Source organism: Nematolebias whitei, chromosome 15, assembly GCF_014905685.2.
Source record: "Nematolebias whitei isolate Nwh7 chromosome 15, NemWhi1, whole genome shotgun sequence".
NCBI classification, from domain to species: domain Eukaryota; kingdom Metazoa; phylum Chordata; class Actinopteri; order Cyprinodontiformes; family Rivulidae; genus Nematolebias; species Nematolebias whitei.
In genome coordinates, this window is record NC_056512.1 from 30,124,245 (window position 1) to 30,139,933 (window position 15,689).

Consider the following 15,689-nt stretch of genomic DNA (forward strand, 5'->3'; position numbering starts at 1 on the left):
AAAAAAAAAAAAACTTTTTAAAAAATTGAGGGTATTTTAGTGTTTAATGGAGCATCTGAGAGCTGAGAAGGTTCTGCAGAAGGATCTTGGGTCATGTGTCACAAATGAAGGGCGGCTTTGTGCCTGAATGAAGCGGCCTCTCATCGCTGCTGCATTCACGGACCAAAGTGATGCAAGGCTTTAATGGACATCCACCCCCCCCCCCCCCCCCCCTCCCCTTTCCCTCGATCTGTGTGAAGACGTTGAACCACGGTGTCATTAAACACAGGTTGTTTAACTCTTTCACTGTGTGGCTTTAAGCAAATCTATTTTATTCCCCTCACGTTGCAAAAAAATGTTTTCAACTAAATAAACTGGGATGAATGACGTCATCAGACCCTGAATGTTTAATAAGAACCAACAGCTACAGCATAAATAATCTATAATAAAATTGAGGATTATTTTAGCTTCAAATCAGGCCTTTTTTAAGCACAAGAACTTTATAATTTTACATCCAAAGACATAAACTTTTATAGTGTTGAGCTCTTGAGTTATTGTCAAATTGATTCAAAATAGAAGCTCTCTAAAGTTTCCAGCAGACTGAATGGAAAACAACAAAAAAACACTCAAACATTTAAAGTTTGTTTGACTTGAATAAATGTTTTAAAATTCTCCAAATGAAACTAAAAGCTTCCTTCAACTTTAATAAAAAAATAGATATTTTTTGACTTCACAATAAAAGAATAATTTATTATACAAACCGTTCCGTTGCTTATGTGAAAAGTTGATTATTAAAAGTCATAAATTTGAGCACAGTGAGGATTTATTAGGTTTATTGATATTAAATATTTGTATTTACATGTTTTAAAGGAAAATAGACTCTGTCAGTTTGTTGGCAGTCAGCTCATCTCTTCCCTCTGAAGAAGCCCTGGTCCGTGCTGCTCTCCCGGATGGTGACCGTCTGGAGGTTCATCGTGACGTCGGTCACCGTCACAGAGTCCAAGCTGCTAAAAGGGGGGGTCCAGGACTCGGTCTGGGGGGCCTCAGGTTGCTCCTCGGGGTGCTTCAGCCGGCCGGGGGAGTGGATTGACACCAACCCATAAGTCCTGCGCCCCTCACTTTTACGCACACTGTTGAAGGAGCAGGGCAGCCCCCCCGCGTGCCTCAGCTCCCCGCCGGGTTTAGGTGTGATTGTGGTCTCCTCCTGGAACCTCCTGGTCAGCTGGAGGAGGCTCTGTTCCGACGTCTCCCCGTGATGGAGCAGGGGCCGTTCCGCCGACCCTTCCCGCGGTTCGTAATGGAACTTGGGCTTGCGCCCTCGCTTTCTGGGGAGCCGCGTGGACTCCTGGTCCGGGAGGGCTTCTGGCGGAGGGGGTCTGGGCCTCCTCTCTGGCTCTGGTGCGCGCACGGGGACACTTTCACCCCGGTTGACCGCGCTCGGTGGGAAGATCGTGGGAACCACGGCACGTAATCCTTCGCGGGCCCTCGGCGTGGCGACGGGCTCCGGGATGGGATAGGACACCTGGAACCCCCGGGGGGTCTCCCTCCTGAACTCGTACGTCCTTTCTGAGGCTTTGGCTTTAGCCTGAGGGAACGAAAGAAGGAAGCGTCTTTAAAGTGAAGGCCTCGACGGGAGAATGATCTCATTTCACCAGAGCAGTAAGACGGATTCACCTTGAGCAGGAACGTCTCGGGTTTGGGACCCCTCTTTTTGGGCCCGAACAGCTCCCGCTCACGCTCCCTGCCAACAAGCACAAACTAAATCGTTTTAGCTCGTCGTGACTGAATGTTCATGAAGCGTTCACGCTGTGACCCACTGTTCCACACGTTTTTCAGCATCTTTCTCGTTCCACAGTTTTCGTGCTATTACAACAAGTCATGTATCAAAACATTCAGCTCGTTAGGAGAAGGGTGCTGTCACTTTTGGTACTGGTGCAACTTTAGCTTTTTGAAGTATTTAGCTTTTTCTGCCACTTTTTTCCTCATAGAAAATGAATTGAGCTCATTTTACATCCTTCAAATCTTTAGATGTGTTTACAACTTTTACGGCTCCATTCACATTTTGTTCTGCTTCAGCTACTTTCAGCTTCCTTGTGCAAATGTAATTGGGTTTTTTTTTCAGCTGTTTTGTGCTCCTTTCAGATTCTTTCTGCTAACTACAACGTTTTTGTGCTTCTTCTAACTTTTTTCTGCTAATTTCAGCTTGTTCTGCTCCTTTCAGTTTATTTATGCAAGTTCCAGCTATTTCAGCTATCATTTAGCTGGTTTTATGCTAATTTTAGCTTTTTCAGCTAATTCCAGACATTTTGCACTCATTTCTACTTTTTTCAGCCTAATCCAGCAAAAATGTGCTCTCTCCACTTCCATCTGGTAATTTAAGCTTTCTGCTGTTTTGTCTACATTTCAGCTGTTTTGTTTGTTTGTTGCTAATTTCAACTTTTTTCAGATAATTTCCACTTTTTTTTTCTGTTCTCTGCTTCTTTAAGCCTAATTGGGCAAACATGTTCTTTCTGCTTTCTTCTGCTAAATTAAGCTAGTTCTACCTTTTCAGCTACCTTTATATCATTTATTAACTAATTTTAGTTGTTTTCAGATAAATTCAAGTTTTTTGTGCTAATTTTTGCTACTTTCCACCTAGTTAACTTCTTTACGCTATACAGCTTGTTATGCTCCTTTCAGCTGTTAGTTTGTTATTTCAGCTACTTTTTAGCTGTTTTGTGCTAATTTTAGCTTTTACAGCCAATTCCAGTTTTTTTGCACTCCTTTCAATTATTTTCAACCTAATTCAACAAAAATGTGCTCTCTCCACTTCCATCTGGTTACTGAAGCGTCTTTCTGCTACTTTTATACAGATTTGTTTGTTTGTTTTGCAAATTTCTGCCTTTTTTCACATAATTTCCACTTTTAGTGCTCATGTCTGCTTCTTTAAGCCTAACTGGGCAAACTGTTCTTTCTGCCTTCTGCTAATTTGTTCTTCCATTTCAGCTACAATTCTGCATGTTTTTTAAGCTAATTTCAGCTGCTTCACAGCAAGTTTTTCTGCAATAAGCATTCACGCTGCATGTTTGCAGTAAATGCAATTTCTACTTATCTTACTGTCCATAAATAACTCCATTTAACATGTTAATCCTTAAATTAAACACAAACTTCAAGCAGAAGCACTTTATTCCTCCTCTAAAGGTTTTGGGGTGAAAAGAGATTCTCATTAATCTACTGAAGCTGACATTTTAGCCACTTCTTCCTGCAGAGATTGTGCGCGCGCCCTCACCTCTCCTCGAAGGCAGCGAAGAGGCGCGCGTCCAGGATGTTCTCCTCCGGCTCCCAGGTGCTGTACCTGCGTCACAACACACACAACGAGACGTGGTGAGCACCAAACGCGCGCGCACACTCGCACTTTGATCATCATCATCATCAGAAGACGAAGGGGCAGCGCGCAGAGACGTGCGGGGGGGGGGGGGGGGGACAAGCCGAGGCACGTGAGCAGGACACGCAGAGCGCGTGAAAGTGCAGACAAACACAGCATGCACGGGCAGTGATGGTGCAGTTGGAGCCGGTGGCCAGGATGGAGCGCTGTGCCCCCCCCCCCCCAAAAGACACTCACTTCTGAGACCAGCCTTTCCATTTCACCAGATATTCCCAGCGTCCCTGCGAAAACAACACGTTCAGGTTACAGCGCAACCGCCCGCACTCACACACGCACACGCAGGAGGAAGCGTACCCGTCGGATCCTCCGTTTGATGATGGACTCCGCCGCGAACACGCTCTCTCCGACCGCAGACAGCTCCATGCTCCTCCGCGCTGCTCTCTGCCTCCTGCTTCTCGATTATTTTCAAGGATATTTTTTTTTTTTTTAGCCCCACACTCCTCCTCCTCCCCGACTTGTTTTAATTCCGCACATCCCATAATAAGACGCACAGTGGCGCCGACGTCATCACGTCGCTGTCTGTTGCCAGGCGCCGCCGCCAGAGGAGCGCATTGGCTCACGTTGTTGCTACGTGCTCCGGGTCTGCGAGGGGGAGGGAGGGGGAGAGGGAGGGGGCGGGCCCTCGCGCGCTGCTGTACAGGAATGTCCGCTTGGCGCAGCCGAGCAAGAGGAGGCCCCCCCGGAGCGGGGCCCCCAAAGCGGAGCAGGAATGCTTGTCAAAAATAAACGAAGAGACTGTTTATTAATAAACAAATTCATAAATAAATATCCGGTTTTATGTCCCATTAATCTGAGCTGCGTCACTTATATTTATTAAAGCGCGCGCCGCAAACACTTTTATTTATTTATTTTACTGGATTCTGAGCCTCACAGCGTTATTAGTTTAAATGTTGTTTGTCTTCGTAACGTGAACATAATAAATGCAGCTGTCATATTTAAGAGATTAAAGAGGAGAATATAAATATGGAGGTGCGTTTTTAGAGGAAATGATGTGTTTGAAGTTCGTCGGATTTTAGAGATTTTTCCTCTTTTTATCTGTAATATTTAGCAGTGAAATGTGAGATTGGATTAGATTATTATAGGTTTATATATTAATAAAAGTTACATGATCAACAAGAAAAAGCGACTTTATGAAATAATAATTCATGTCAAACCGTTTTTGTGCAGCTCCACATTTAGATTTTAGGTTGTAGAGAAAAATATATATTTTAGAGTTTATTCAGACTGCCGGCCGACAGAAAGATTATTATTAATAATTATGTTTTGTTCTTAATTGGAAGCCCGACCTGCTGAATCTTCTCTGGATTTCTGTGAAACTTACAGAAAAAATAAAATAATAATTTAAAAAATTGTTCGTTTTTAGATGAAATGTAAAAAAAAAAAAAAAAAAAAAGCACTTGTGGATATTTGTTTATAAATTAAAGTTTTATTTAAAAATGTTCTTATATATATTTTTGAACCAGTTCGATCTTCTCAAATTTACTGCTAATTATTTGAAGCAGCTGTTTGATCATTAACATTTTGCAGTTAAAAATGAATGGTTAAAAACACGTTTTATTTTTTATAATAATAATAATAATTATTAATATTTTATTATGAGATCTATTTGTGTTGTTCTTGTTTAAATGAAATAGAAAAATATATTTTATGTACAAAAAGAAACCGTTTAATTTTTTTGTTTTTATTTTTTATTATTTTTCTCGCAACTTTGCACAACTCACTAATAATCCCTGACTTAATAAAATTAAAAAACATAAAAACAATAAAACTTCTGATTGTTCTGCATCTTGTTGCACTGAGCCAAACAATAAATGTGAGTTTCCTCCCGACTGTCACGCGCTCTTCTTTCCATTTTCCATTCAGGATGAGAGACTGCGACGAAGTGAAGCTTCAAAACCATAATTACATTAATAACTTTATTAATTGTCTTGTTTATGCACGTGCATGTTTTAGTACATAAATAAACTGAACGGAAAGATTCAAGAAGACAACACAGATGCATGAAGCTTCATCCAGTTCAGGCCTGCAGGAGGTTCTGCAGATGACCCGCCAGAACCCAGAACCTGCAGATGGTTCTGCTCAGGTGATGCACCTCAGTCTGTTTAGATTTTATTTAGACCTCATGACAGGTTGTGTTGAGTTTTCACCCTGATCTCAGAGTGGATTTTAAAGGAATGGTATAAATGTGTAATGATTGGATCAGAACCACCTTAAACGTCCTCTGTGCGCGCGCTCTGCTCAGCAGGATCTGCTTTAGAATATAAAATTACTGCTGATATCATTCAAACCGGGGCGTAGCCTGCTGGGTGCGCATGCACTCCTCTCTCTTTCTTTCTCTCCCTGCCTCTGTTTTCTCTTAATCCCTCCATCCTGCCTGTGATGGGGACATGTCCTCCTCGGCTCTGTCCCCGCGTGTCCCCCGCAGCAGAGCAGACAAAGAGGCGCGCGGACAAAAGACGCAGCGCCGGGACATGAACCACCATTTTGATCCGCGCGCAGCCAGACCGACATTTCCTGTCGGTGGCAGCGCACGGCTCGTGCAGCGGACACACACGCGCGCGCGCGCACACACACACACACTGCTCTGCGCGTCGATGGAGGAGCCAAACAGCAGCTCTGCTGTGAGGACATTGTTGGCTCTGGGCAACTGCTGCGCAACTTTACAGCACGCGACACGTTCTGCTGCAAAACAAGAAGAATAAATTACAATAAAATAAAATAAAATAGAGTGTGTCGCTCTCAGCTGCAGGTGGGATCATCCGCGGCCTGATGGACGCCAACACGCACAGACATAAAAGAGGAAAGTTCCTCCAGGAGGTTTTGTTCTGCTGGGCCTGCAGCTTGCTCTGTGCAGGCTGCTGGGAGGGGGGGGGGGGGGGGGTATGTGAAACATCACACTTGGTCTATAAATATGTTCCCCTGCTGCTCAGAGATGTTTCACTTTCCTCCTGACTCATAAAGCTGCTGGAGACGTTTACCTCCACGTGCGCGCTGAAGCTCTGGGTCCACGTGGTCCAGGAGCTGGATTCATCTCGTTTTATTATTATGTAGCTGGAAGGAGTTAATAAATTAATACACTGCATGAAATGAATCTGAGCTTTCTGGATTTTTTTTTATTTTAAAGTCATGAAGAACAGAATACTTATACTGTTTATTTTTGCATTCTATATTTTTGCTATAACTGGGAACCAGTACATCATTTTGTTCCACCTCATGTGATGTGAATGACATTGATGAAATTATTGACTTGAACTCGCAGGAGGAAAACAGTGACATAAGTCAAGTTTGAACTGAAAGTTTGAATCTTGAGTAGCTTCTAATCTGCAAATGCCTGGGGGCCCAAGACCCCTGGGGGCCCAAGACCCCTGGGGGCACTCCTCAAATATTTCACTATGTGAACAACAAACACAAGAACAGGGTGCTCATTCTAAGCGAGCATTAAAAACAAAGTTCCTGGTTAACCAGAAAAGCCCCAAAACCTGCAGGCGTCCCCTAACAGCCCCCCCCCCCCCCACAAAACCTTTAAGTGAACTGAACCCAGAAGTCGGAGAGAAACGTGCACTTTTAAGTCGCTTGACTTATAAAACTGGGAGTAATGAGCATTAATGAATAAGATACAAGTTTATTATGGATAAAAATAGGAGAAAAGTGAAGGCCGAACGTGTTTCAGTTTGTTTGACACTCCAAATAAACCTGTTCATAACCACTAATGTCAGAATCATCATACAGTTTAAAAGATTCAGAACTTAATTAACTTAAAAAATGACACTTATCTGTTTCCAAAGCTGTCTTTTCTGAGTCAACATGCTTTGATATAAATCAGTCAGAAACACACCTCGCACACATTCCTGGGCCTTTCTGTCCGCACAAAGCGTTCACCGCTCCGCCCGGCAGCCTCAGCTCTCCAAAAAAACAAAAACAAGAAAAAATCTATTTCTGTCTTCAGTGACCTTTGATTATCAAAGGCAGGGAGGGGCCCTGCAACGCTGGGCCGAGTGAAATAAAGGTCATTTAACGTTCTTCCTATAAATCTGCACCTTTCCTGTGTTTCTTGCTGTAGCTCTGCTGTTTTAACAAAAAGGAGTTTGGGAGAACTGCTGTGTCACTGTGACACACTCAGCCTCTTTTAGAGCAGCTTGGCCAATGTTCTGGAAAACGACGTGAACATCTAGCAGCTACGATGTAATTAAATGTCACCCTGACACCTTCCTCTGCGGCACTGAGCTGGAAAACAAGCTCACAGTCCACAGTGGGCGATTATTTACCTCCCAGAGAGGCTTCCTCCACGACGGAGTCAAAGAATTACATAACTGCCTCTCCTGCGTTTACATTCCTGCTCGGGGTCACGGCAAAGTGGAAAAAACATAAAGGTTTTTAATAACACGAGTGACCGGTGGCTGTTACGCAACACACAGAGCTCTTTGTGCAGGATTGTTTGGAATTATGCAACACGATCCATTTTCTCATGTGAGCCTCGTAAAAAAAAAAAAAAAACAAGTGTTTCATGTTCCCTTCTGAGCAAAGACGGATTATCTTGTTCGATTATGAAACGTTAACCCCCCTCTCCCCGCAGAACGAACAGCTCCCCTCATTCAAACAGCGGCGCACCAACATGTCAGAGGTCAAATCTTTATTGTGAAACGTCCAAGAAGCTGAGCAAACATCAAGCTGGCTGATACACTCTCGAACAATCATTTCCACGCTGGCACGAAAGAAGCGAAACAAAAAGGAAGCAACCGACAGAACGAAACGCAGGAAGCAGCTTCTGCTTTTCAACAAAACATCCAAACTCTTCTTTTATAGCATTCTGACTGGGTTTGCATTCAGTGTGCAGGAAGGGAACTCAGCAGCTTAGAGCCAACAGCTTTGAAGTTTCAGCAGCATGATTAAAACAGCTTAGACTCATTGGTTTGCCTGTAACAGGATTTAAAGTCACATTTAATCTCTATAACACACCTTTTTAACGACCCTGGTATCGGTTAATAATAGATTATCTTGTCAGCTCCAGCAGCTAAATGAGATGAGACCCTGCACTGAGCGAGGTAAACAATAACTTCAGTCCAGCAGAGCATCTGAACCGGAACAGACATGTGATAAATGACTTTTCTTCTTAAAGGGACTGAACGGTGAGATCGTGACTCTTATTTTACTCCGTAATGGGAAAAAAAAATGCAGCTGACGATGAAGAAGCAGAGAGAGACTGTTCAGCTGCTTGTTAAATTTGCAAGTCATCGCTAAGATAAATGTCTTTAAACCAAAAACTATCCGCCGTCAGGATGCCAGACTGTTCTAATTAGGGATGCACGATATTATCGGCATGGTATCGGTATCGTCTGATATTAGCGATAAAGTTAAATATCGGCCATTCCATCAAAATGACTCAAAGATATAAAAGGCGCTGTTTTTGTATGACAGCAGAGCCAGCACAACGTGATGACGTCACGCGTGCTGTTGAGTTTCGATTTGTGAAAATTCACAAATTTGCACTGTTCGGGTGTTGTCGTTGTGTTAGAGAGTAAACGTTAAGAATAAATTTGACATTAAGCATAATCCAAGTTGAAGTGTTACATCATTTTCAGCCCCCTTTTTGGCATCTGCACTGGTAGCAGGCCTAACTGACAAAGACCAAGCAGAATAACATGCAGTCTCTGTAAGTAGGTTTAGGGAAAAATAATGGTATCGGTTATCGGCCAAATAAGTTTTAACATATCGGCATATCAGATATCGTCCAAAAATCCAATATCGTGCATCCCTAGTTCTAATGATAGTGAAAAATAAAGGAATAATCTGTGAATACGACACGAGCGGCTCCGCCACACAAGCAAACATTCAACTCAAACGCTTTAAACTCCGTCTCGGCCAAGTTTCTCTACCATCAGGACCAAAATAAGAGCATATTGATACAAAACATCTATAAACCTTCAGGTTATAAGTTTGGTAAATGTATATAAAAAAAACAACAACGTTATTGTTTTAAGCTCCATATGAGAAATAAATGGATTTTGTTTCTTTTTTTTAATGTGGATGCATCTCCACCTAATCTCAAACAGTCGAGGCCAGCGTCTTGGCGACGACGTCACAGAGTATAAAACAATGTAGGAAACATTTGAAATGTCAGTTATAAATTATAAATTTCAACATATACAATTTTATTTGACGTTTTTTTTTTGTGTTTGCTTTCTTTCTCTTTTACATATGCACATATATAAACAAGCTCGTCCGGCTGCTGGTGTCTTAGAAAGGAACGTACTCCTTGAAGGTGACGGTTAGACTGTTCGTCGTGATGTCGGTGATGATGATGTTTCCCATAAAAGGGGAGATTTTTTTGGCCGGTGGCTCTTTAGCTTTTCCCGTGGATTTCAGAGCGTCCTCGTTCTCTGGCGGCGTGTCTTCGACCGCAGGCTCAGGCTTCGGCGGTGCTTCTGTTTCAGCCTGCTTCCTGTTTCTGGGACAGCTGAGGTCCATCGGCTCCTCTTGGCTCCCCTCCGCCTCATGCGTAACGGTGCTGCAGAGGCGTGGGCCGCTGCAGTGTAGGTCCATGGGTTTGTCCTGAGGCGGTGCCACCGCGCTGCACGGCACGCTCAAGCTCCTTGACGTCAAGAAGACTTTGCCAAAGTTCCTGTCCTCGACCGGATCCGAGAGCTTCCGCTTCCGGTCCCCGGGGAAAGAGGGGATCCTAATCTGGTCGACGGCTGTAGGTGTCGGGATGTTGGTGTCAGCGGTCCAAGATGTCGGGGGAGAGGTGGCGGTCAGCTGCAGAGGCAAATCCTCCGGTAAATCCGCTTGACCCCGAGCCACTTCGGTGTTGTACTCCTCGGCCGTGCTCGGCGACGGCTTGGAAAAGTGTCTGTCCTTCGAGGAGCACTTCATGGGATGCTCAGCCACAGAGAGCGGCCTGCCATCGCAGATCTCTTTAGGAATACCGTTCTCCGGGTGTTCGAGCGTTTTGGTCCTGACTGTTGAATTGTCCTCGAACGGTTTAACGGTTTGCGGCTTCTCTTCTTTTGACGTCTCTCTGTGTTTGTCCTTTGCACCGTGGACTTTGCTGCTGTCCATGTATTTGCTCATGACGATAACGATACGTCCATTCTTGTTCTTATTCTTGATTATCTTCATTTTGCTGCTGATGGCACTTTGTAGCATAGCGTCTTTAGTGTTGGGTTTAAGGCCATGCTCGCTCTGCGCCTCTGGCTTCCTCACTTCCACAGCCAGCTCTTTGACTTTGCTCAAGCAGCCAGTGTCTTTGTCACGAATCCATTTCTGCTGCAGGGCCAGAGGCAGGTTCCACCCAGGATTAGTGGGTTTACTGGCTGGTTCCTGAACTTTGACCACCTCCTTGAGCCTAGAAGCCTGTGTGTCGTACATATGTGGGTCAGGCTCATAGTGGTGGTGCTTCTTGCTGTTCAGCTGATAGATGAACTTCTTTCTGCTGTTGGCTAGCTGGTCAGCTGGCACTTCCTGGCTGCTGGGCTGGTACTGATGGTGCTTCCTGCTGTTCAGCTGGTACTGCTGAGGCTGGGGCCGCTGGACCTGGATGGGATCAGGTTTAAGAGTAGCCTCTGCGTCCTGAGATGTTTCCTCAAAACCTGCTGGAATGCTTGACCTTCGGGCAAATGAGGGCACCTTAAAGAAAAGAAAAACATGGCGTTTTATTATTATTGACATACATTTGTCAAACACATCTGGAAAACTATCAAACACTGTGACCAAAGCTAAGGATAAAGTTTTATTTTTTGGGGGGGAAAAGTATTTTATACTTTATTGTCTTAAGGTGTATTACTTTTGGTATCATTGTTGATTTTTTGTTCTGTAAGCGGAAAAGAGACAAAGCTACCGGACCTTCAGCAAACAGACATTTCATCTGTTTATGTTAAAGGAAATCTGCATCAACTGATGCTGTTTCTACTTCTTGAAGGGGTTTCCCATTTTGTAGCAGACTATTTTACCCCCCTCTGCATTTTGACTTTGAATTTGGGGCCAAAGGGACGTTGAAAGTGTAGATTTAAAGTTATGACATTCAAGCTAAAAGATGCTGCGATGGTATAAACAGAAGTGATGGTCTCAGACATCTGCAGCCCCATTAGTCTCCAGAATGCTCGACTCTTAACTAAATCTATCAGGTTTAAAGCCTCCCTCCCACCACACCTCCTTCCTCCTCCCCACTCCTTGTGTACAGACTGACCCTGCAGCCGTCAGAGAGGCGCTGCAGCGGAACGCTCAAGACGCTGCGACCTCGGGTCACCGAGGTGCCACAAGACATGTCACGCTTTAGTCCTGATTTGCGGCCACGTGCGACTCTGCCGCGTACAGCACGACGATCGGAACGAACTCCAAAGATGTAAAAACTACACTTTCAAAGCTGCAATGAAAATGCACTGAGAAGAAACAAGCCATGTTTTGCACCTGAGCCCGTTTCCCCTGCAGAAAATAATGATCCGACAGATGAACCGAGTGCATTCAGGCGTTGCACTTTTGAACCTCACGCTTTCAGGTTGACTGCGGAGGTAAAACCAGCTGTGGCTTTTTTTTTTTTTTGTCTCTTTAAGGAATCTGCTAATAGACATGGCCACAATGGCAGCAGCAGGTGTGACAGAAATGACTGGAAGGTGAAACTCAAGACGTGTTTCAGTGATTCAGGATGTTTCCACAATGTGGTGATAAACCATCGATAAATACCTGAAGCAAAAGATGTTTGGGTTTCGGTCCTCTTTTTCGGTATCCCATCATCTGCTCCTGCCTCTCTCTGTGAAAAGAAAACATGGTTATTTTGCATCACAGGCACCTTAAAATCTATATTTATTATTGCTTAAGATATTACACGTTTGTTAGTATTCACTTCTATTCAAGGTCGAAAGTGGAACAGGGATTCAGAGGACTAATGAATGCCCACATGTGGGCCGCTGCAAAGCATTGTGGGCCTTATTTGCATAGCTCTCCATGGTAATCGACCCATTCCATATTCTCATTATCCCGGAGAAATTCAATTAGGGCTAGAGCAGGGAAAATCTGCCCTCGCCTTTGAAACATCCAGCCTCCTGAAGCACATCCTTCCTCAATCTTTAATTAGAATCAGGAGGTACAAATGAAATATTCCTAAAGTACGTGTGCACAGGTCTTGTGTTTGTTTGGAAGTGGACATTTAGAGTGTTATTGTAGCCAGACTGATGGAGGACTGTGCTATTTGTGAAGAACTGGCCCCTGATATAAGCCTTGACTCAGCACCGGCTCATAAATAACCAGAGGTGGGTGAAGGCCAGCTGTAAATATGCTTCCACCAGGCGGGCTCGGGGAAAAACACCCCCCTCGTGTTGGCCTCTCGTTACAGATGTTCAAAACGATCAGAGCTGCCAGAAAATTGCCACAATAAACAGTCTGCCTCGGTGTGATGCGTGCAATTTTAAACCGGCGTCGAACAGGGTGACCCTCATTCACACAAGATTTGGCAATTACAGACTCCCCTCGTCCAGTCCCCTCCCCCCATCCACAGGGAGCAGAGAGGAATCCACACACAGAGCGGCGAGGCAGCTCTCCATGACCATCAGCGCACACACACACACAGGCAGGCGGGGGGAATATGAGAGCTGTACACTGGAAACGCTGAGGAGCGCTGTGTGTCAATTAGCCTTTTCAGAAAAGCAAATTCCTTTCCCCAGCCATCATGTCTTCGCTCGGTCCCGCGAGCACACTGCGGCCTACAGAGAGAGGAGCTCTCACTCGGGCCTCGTGGGTCCAAACGAGACGAGATGACAGCCGTATTGGAATTCATTAACATCTCAGCCGCTGACGTTCACACATGAGCAGCTCTGGTTGTTGTCCAGCGCTTGTGGTAAACTCGAAACCCTCGACGAGTCAAACGCAGGCATCCAGGGTGAAATACTTTCAGCTCAGTTGAGGTCTTGTGTCCACATATGTGAAGTAGAACAAAAACTGTGCAGCTCAGACTGTTGGAGGGGTTAAAGCTAATCCACAACAACTTGTCTTCAGTAACTCATCTTCTACATCCCCACCTGCCTCAGCCTTGCAGGTACCAGTTAATGGATCTGCTGACTTTGATAGGTCAATATTGGTCACTTTTATTTATATTCTTTTAGAAAAACATGACAATTGATCATATGCATTCTATTACCAAGTAAATGAAGATGGAGCAGCTCACAATAAGCAACGATGCTCTTCTCTGTTATATTTAATGTTCAAGTTCTCTTAAGGGTTGGCAAAGATGCATTTGTTTAAGTTGGGCATCTATGGTCATAATTATTAAATAAAAACCATTAATTAAAAAAAAAAGCCATTGTTCATCAGCAGATTAAAATGGATTACCAGTCGACTTCTCTCCAAACCAGTAACTGGTTAAAAAAAGGAGTTATCCTCTGAGGGGTGAGATGTCGCTCTGGTGAAGTTAAATCCTCTCAAATGAAACATTTCTTTCTCAGGTTGGATCTGATCTGACTCCCATGTTCTGTTTGTCTCCTGCAAGGCTGAGGAGAGACAGCGGGGAGGAGGGGGGCTGCTGGGTCACAGAGGTACTGGAGCGCCCCTCCTCCCATGCCCTTATATGGTCATGGTTGGAGCTGGAGGCTGCGCGGGCCTGGTGCGAAGTCCGCTCTCACCTGTGCTGGAAGGCTACGAGGAGGCGCGGGTCCAGGATGTTTTCCTCTGGCTCCCATGTGTTGTATCTGCGGGGGAGGGGGGGGGAGAAAAACAAACTGTCAGAGAGCTGTCACGTGCAGACTTCCCGTTTCAAACGCACATTCCCACATCTTCCCGTGGCGCCGCGCGCGCAGAACGGACAGGTGAAGCGGCGCCTGCGAACCATGAAATCCTCCGACACAAAAGAGCTCCTCTCTTATTTCACTGCACGCGCGGCACTGAAACAAACAACAGTTTCTCGCTCGCGTGCACGCGCGCGTCTCTCAGCAGTGGAGATGATCCAACTGCGAGCAGTAAAAAAAAAAAAAGAAAAAAGTGCGCGTATCCAAACGGCACCGACATGGAGTCGGCCATTTTAGCAGCGCTGCCTCGTAAACGCGCTGGCAGAGCAGAAATAATTAAAACGGGATTACATGGCTGTGCCTACTAACCCCCCCATCCACCCCACCCCCGCATAAATTAGTGAAGGCGTCCACAGAAACACACAGCGCGCTCTCCCATGCTACAAACAGCCGCAGATCCGCGCGTCCTTTTCCGTGCAACCCCCTCCCAGAATGACATGTAAAGAAGCTTACTTGGGGGACCAGCCGCGCCACTTCACCAGGTACTCAATCTTGCCCTGTGAAGGTGGAGAGAGGAGGATGAGGAAGAAAACAAACGAAGCTCGCGTCTTCCAGCATGCACGCGCCGCGCTCCTACCTTCCGAATGCGCTTCTTCTCGATGCCCTCCACCGCAAAGACGTGCTCTCCGGCGGCAGGGAGCTCCATGCTCGGCTCCGTCCGATCGCAGGGTGAGGAAGAGGAGGAGGAGGGGGTGAAACGCTGGTCACGCACCACTGATGTGCCCTCTCTCTCTCTCTCTCTCTCGCTCTGCTCGGTGCGCGCAGTTGTATCCAAATCCGACCGTGTATTCCCTCCACCCTCTCCGTCTCTCTGCACCCTCCTCCTCGGTCCTGGCAGAGGGAGATTCACAGCAGCTCTAGTTTTTTTTCCTTCTTCTTCTGGTGCTTCTGCTCGGTGCGTGACGTCAGGAAAGAGAGGGGGGGGGAGTAGGAGGTGAAGACCTTGCAGAAAGGTCCTATCCAAAGCGAGCTCCGCTGGTGGAGGGGTTGGGGGGTCTTAATCAGTTGTTGTTGTTTTTGTTTGTTTTTTTTAGATTGCAAGAAATTTGAACACATCACTGTTTATGTCAGGAAAGCGTTTGTCCTGCAGCTGGTGCAACATCTGACTCCTGGATCAAACAATGTGCCCAACTAGAAGAGAAATGATCATCTGTAAAATACAGAACTCTTCAGTCACGTCTCACCAGCAGACAAATCAAATAAACACGTTTTACGCAGAGTTTTGTACAAGGATCCTTGGAAGTGACCTCTAAAGATTCTCCATGTTTTAGACCTTTGTAGGGCAGCAGATCCCTCTGCTTTTATAGGTCAGGCGCAGTCTGATGGTGAACTTGGTGCCATGTCCTTTGTGCCTCCAGCTCACCTGTGGCAACTTTTCCCCCCAACGCCCAGATCTGCGCTCACAATCTGTCTCTAACCCCATTAGAGCAGCAGCTTACACCACATCAGCACTGAGCTCGTTATCTGCGCTGTAAATGTCAGGCCACGTGAAGACAAACAGATTTATGGAGAGTTTA

The 15,689-nt window shown here is 45.4% G+C and overlaps 1 protein-coding gene across 1 annotated transcript; it reads right to left on the reverse strand.

Moving 5' to 3' along the window:
• Window positions 1–819: 819 nt before the first annotated feature.
• On the reverse strand, window positions 820–15,251 carry cbx4 (chromobox homolog 4 (Pc class homolog, Drosophila)). Its single transcript, XM_037688536.1, has 10 exons — window positions 14,750–15,251; window positions 14,626–14,669; window positions 14,011–14,076; window positions 12,080–12,146; window positions 9,645–11,026; window positions 3,698–3,794; window positions 3,581–3,624; window positions 3,248–3,313; window positions 1,654–1,720; window positions 820–1,564 (listed from the first exon to the last, which is right to left on the reverse strand). Exons 1-10 carry the CDS (start codon window positions 14,816–14,818, stop codon window positions 884–886), a joined length of 2,583 nt encoding a protein of 860 aa, XP_037544464.1. The 5' UTR covers window positions 14,819–15,251; the 3' UTR covers window positions 820–883.
• Window positions 15,252–15,689: the final 438 nt, after the last annotated feature.

Coding starts and splice junctions, on each gene's coding strand:
- cbx4 (XM_037688536.1), bottom strand. CDS start 14,818: ATGGAGCTCCCTGCCGCCGGAGAGCACGTCTTTGCGGTGGAGGGCATC. Junction 14,670..14,749: donor AGAAGAAGCGCATTCGGAAG/GTAGGAGCGCGG, acceptor CCACCTTCACAG/GGCAAGATTGAGTACCTGGT. Junction 1,565..1,653: donor CCGAGACGTTCCTGCTCAAG/GTGAATCCGTCT, acceptor TCGTTCCCTCAG/GCTAAAGCCAAAGCCTCAGA.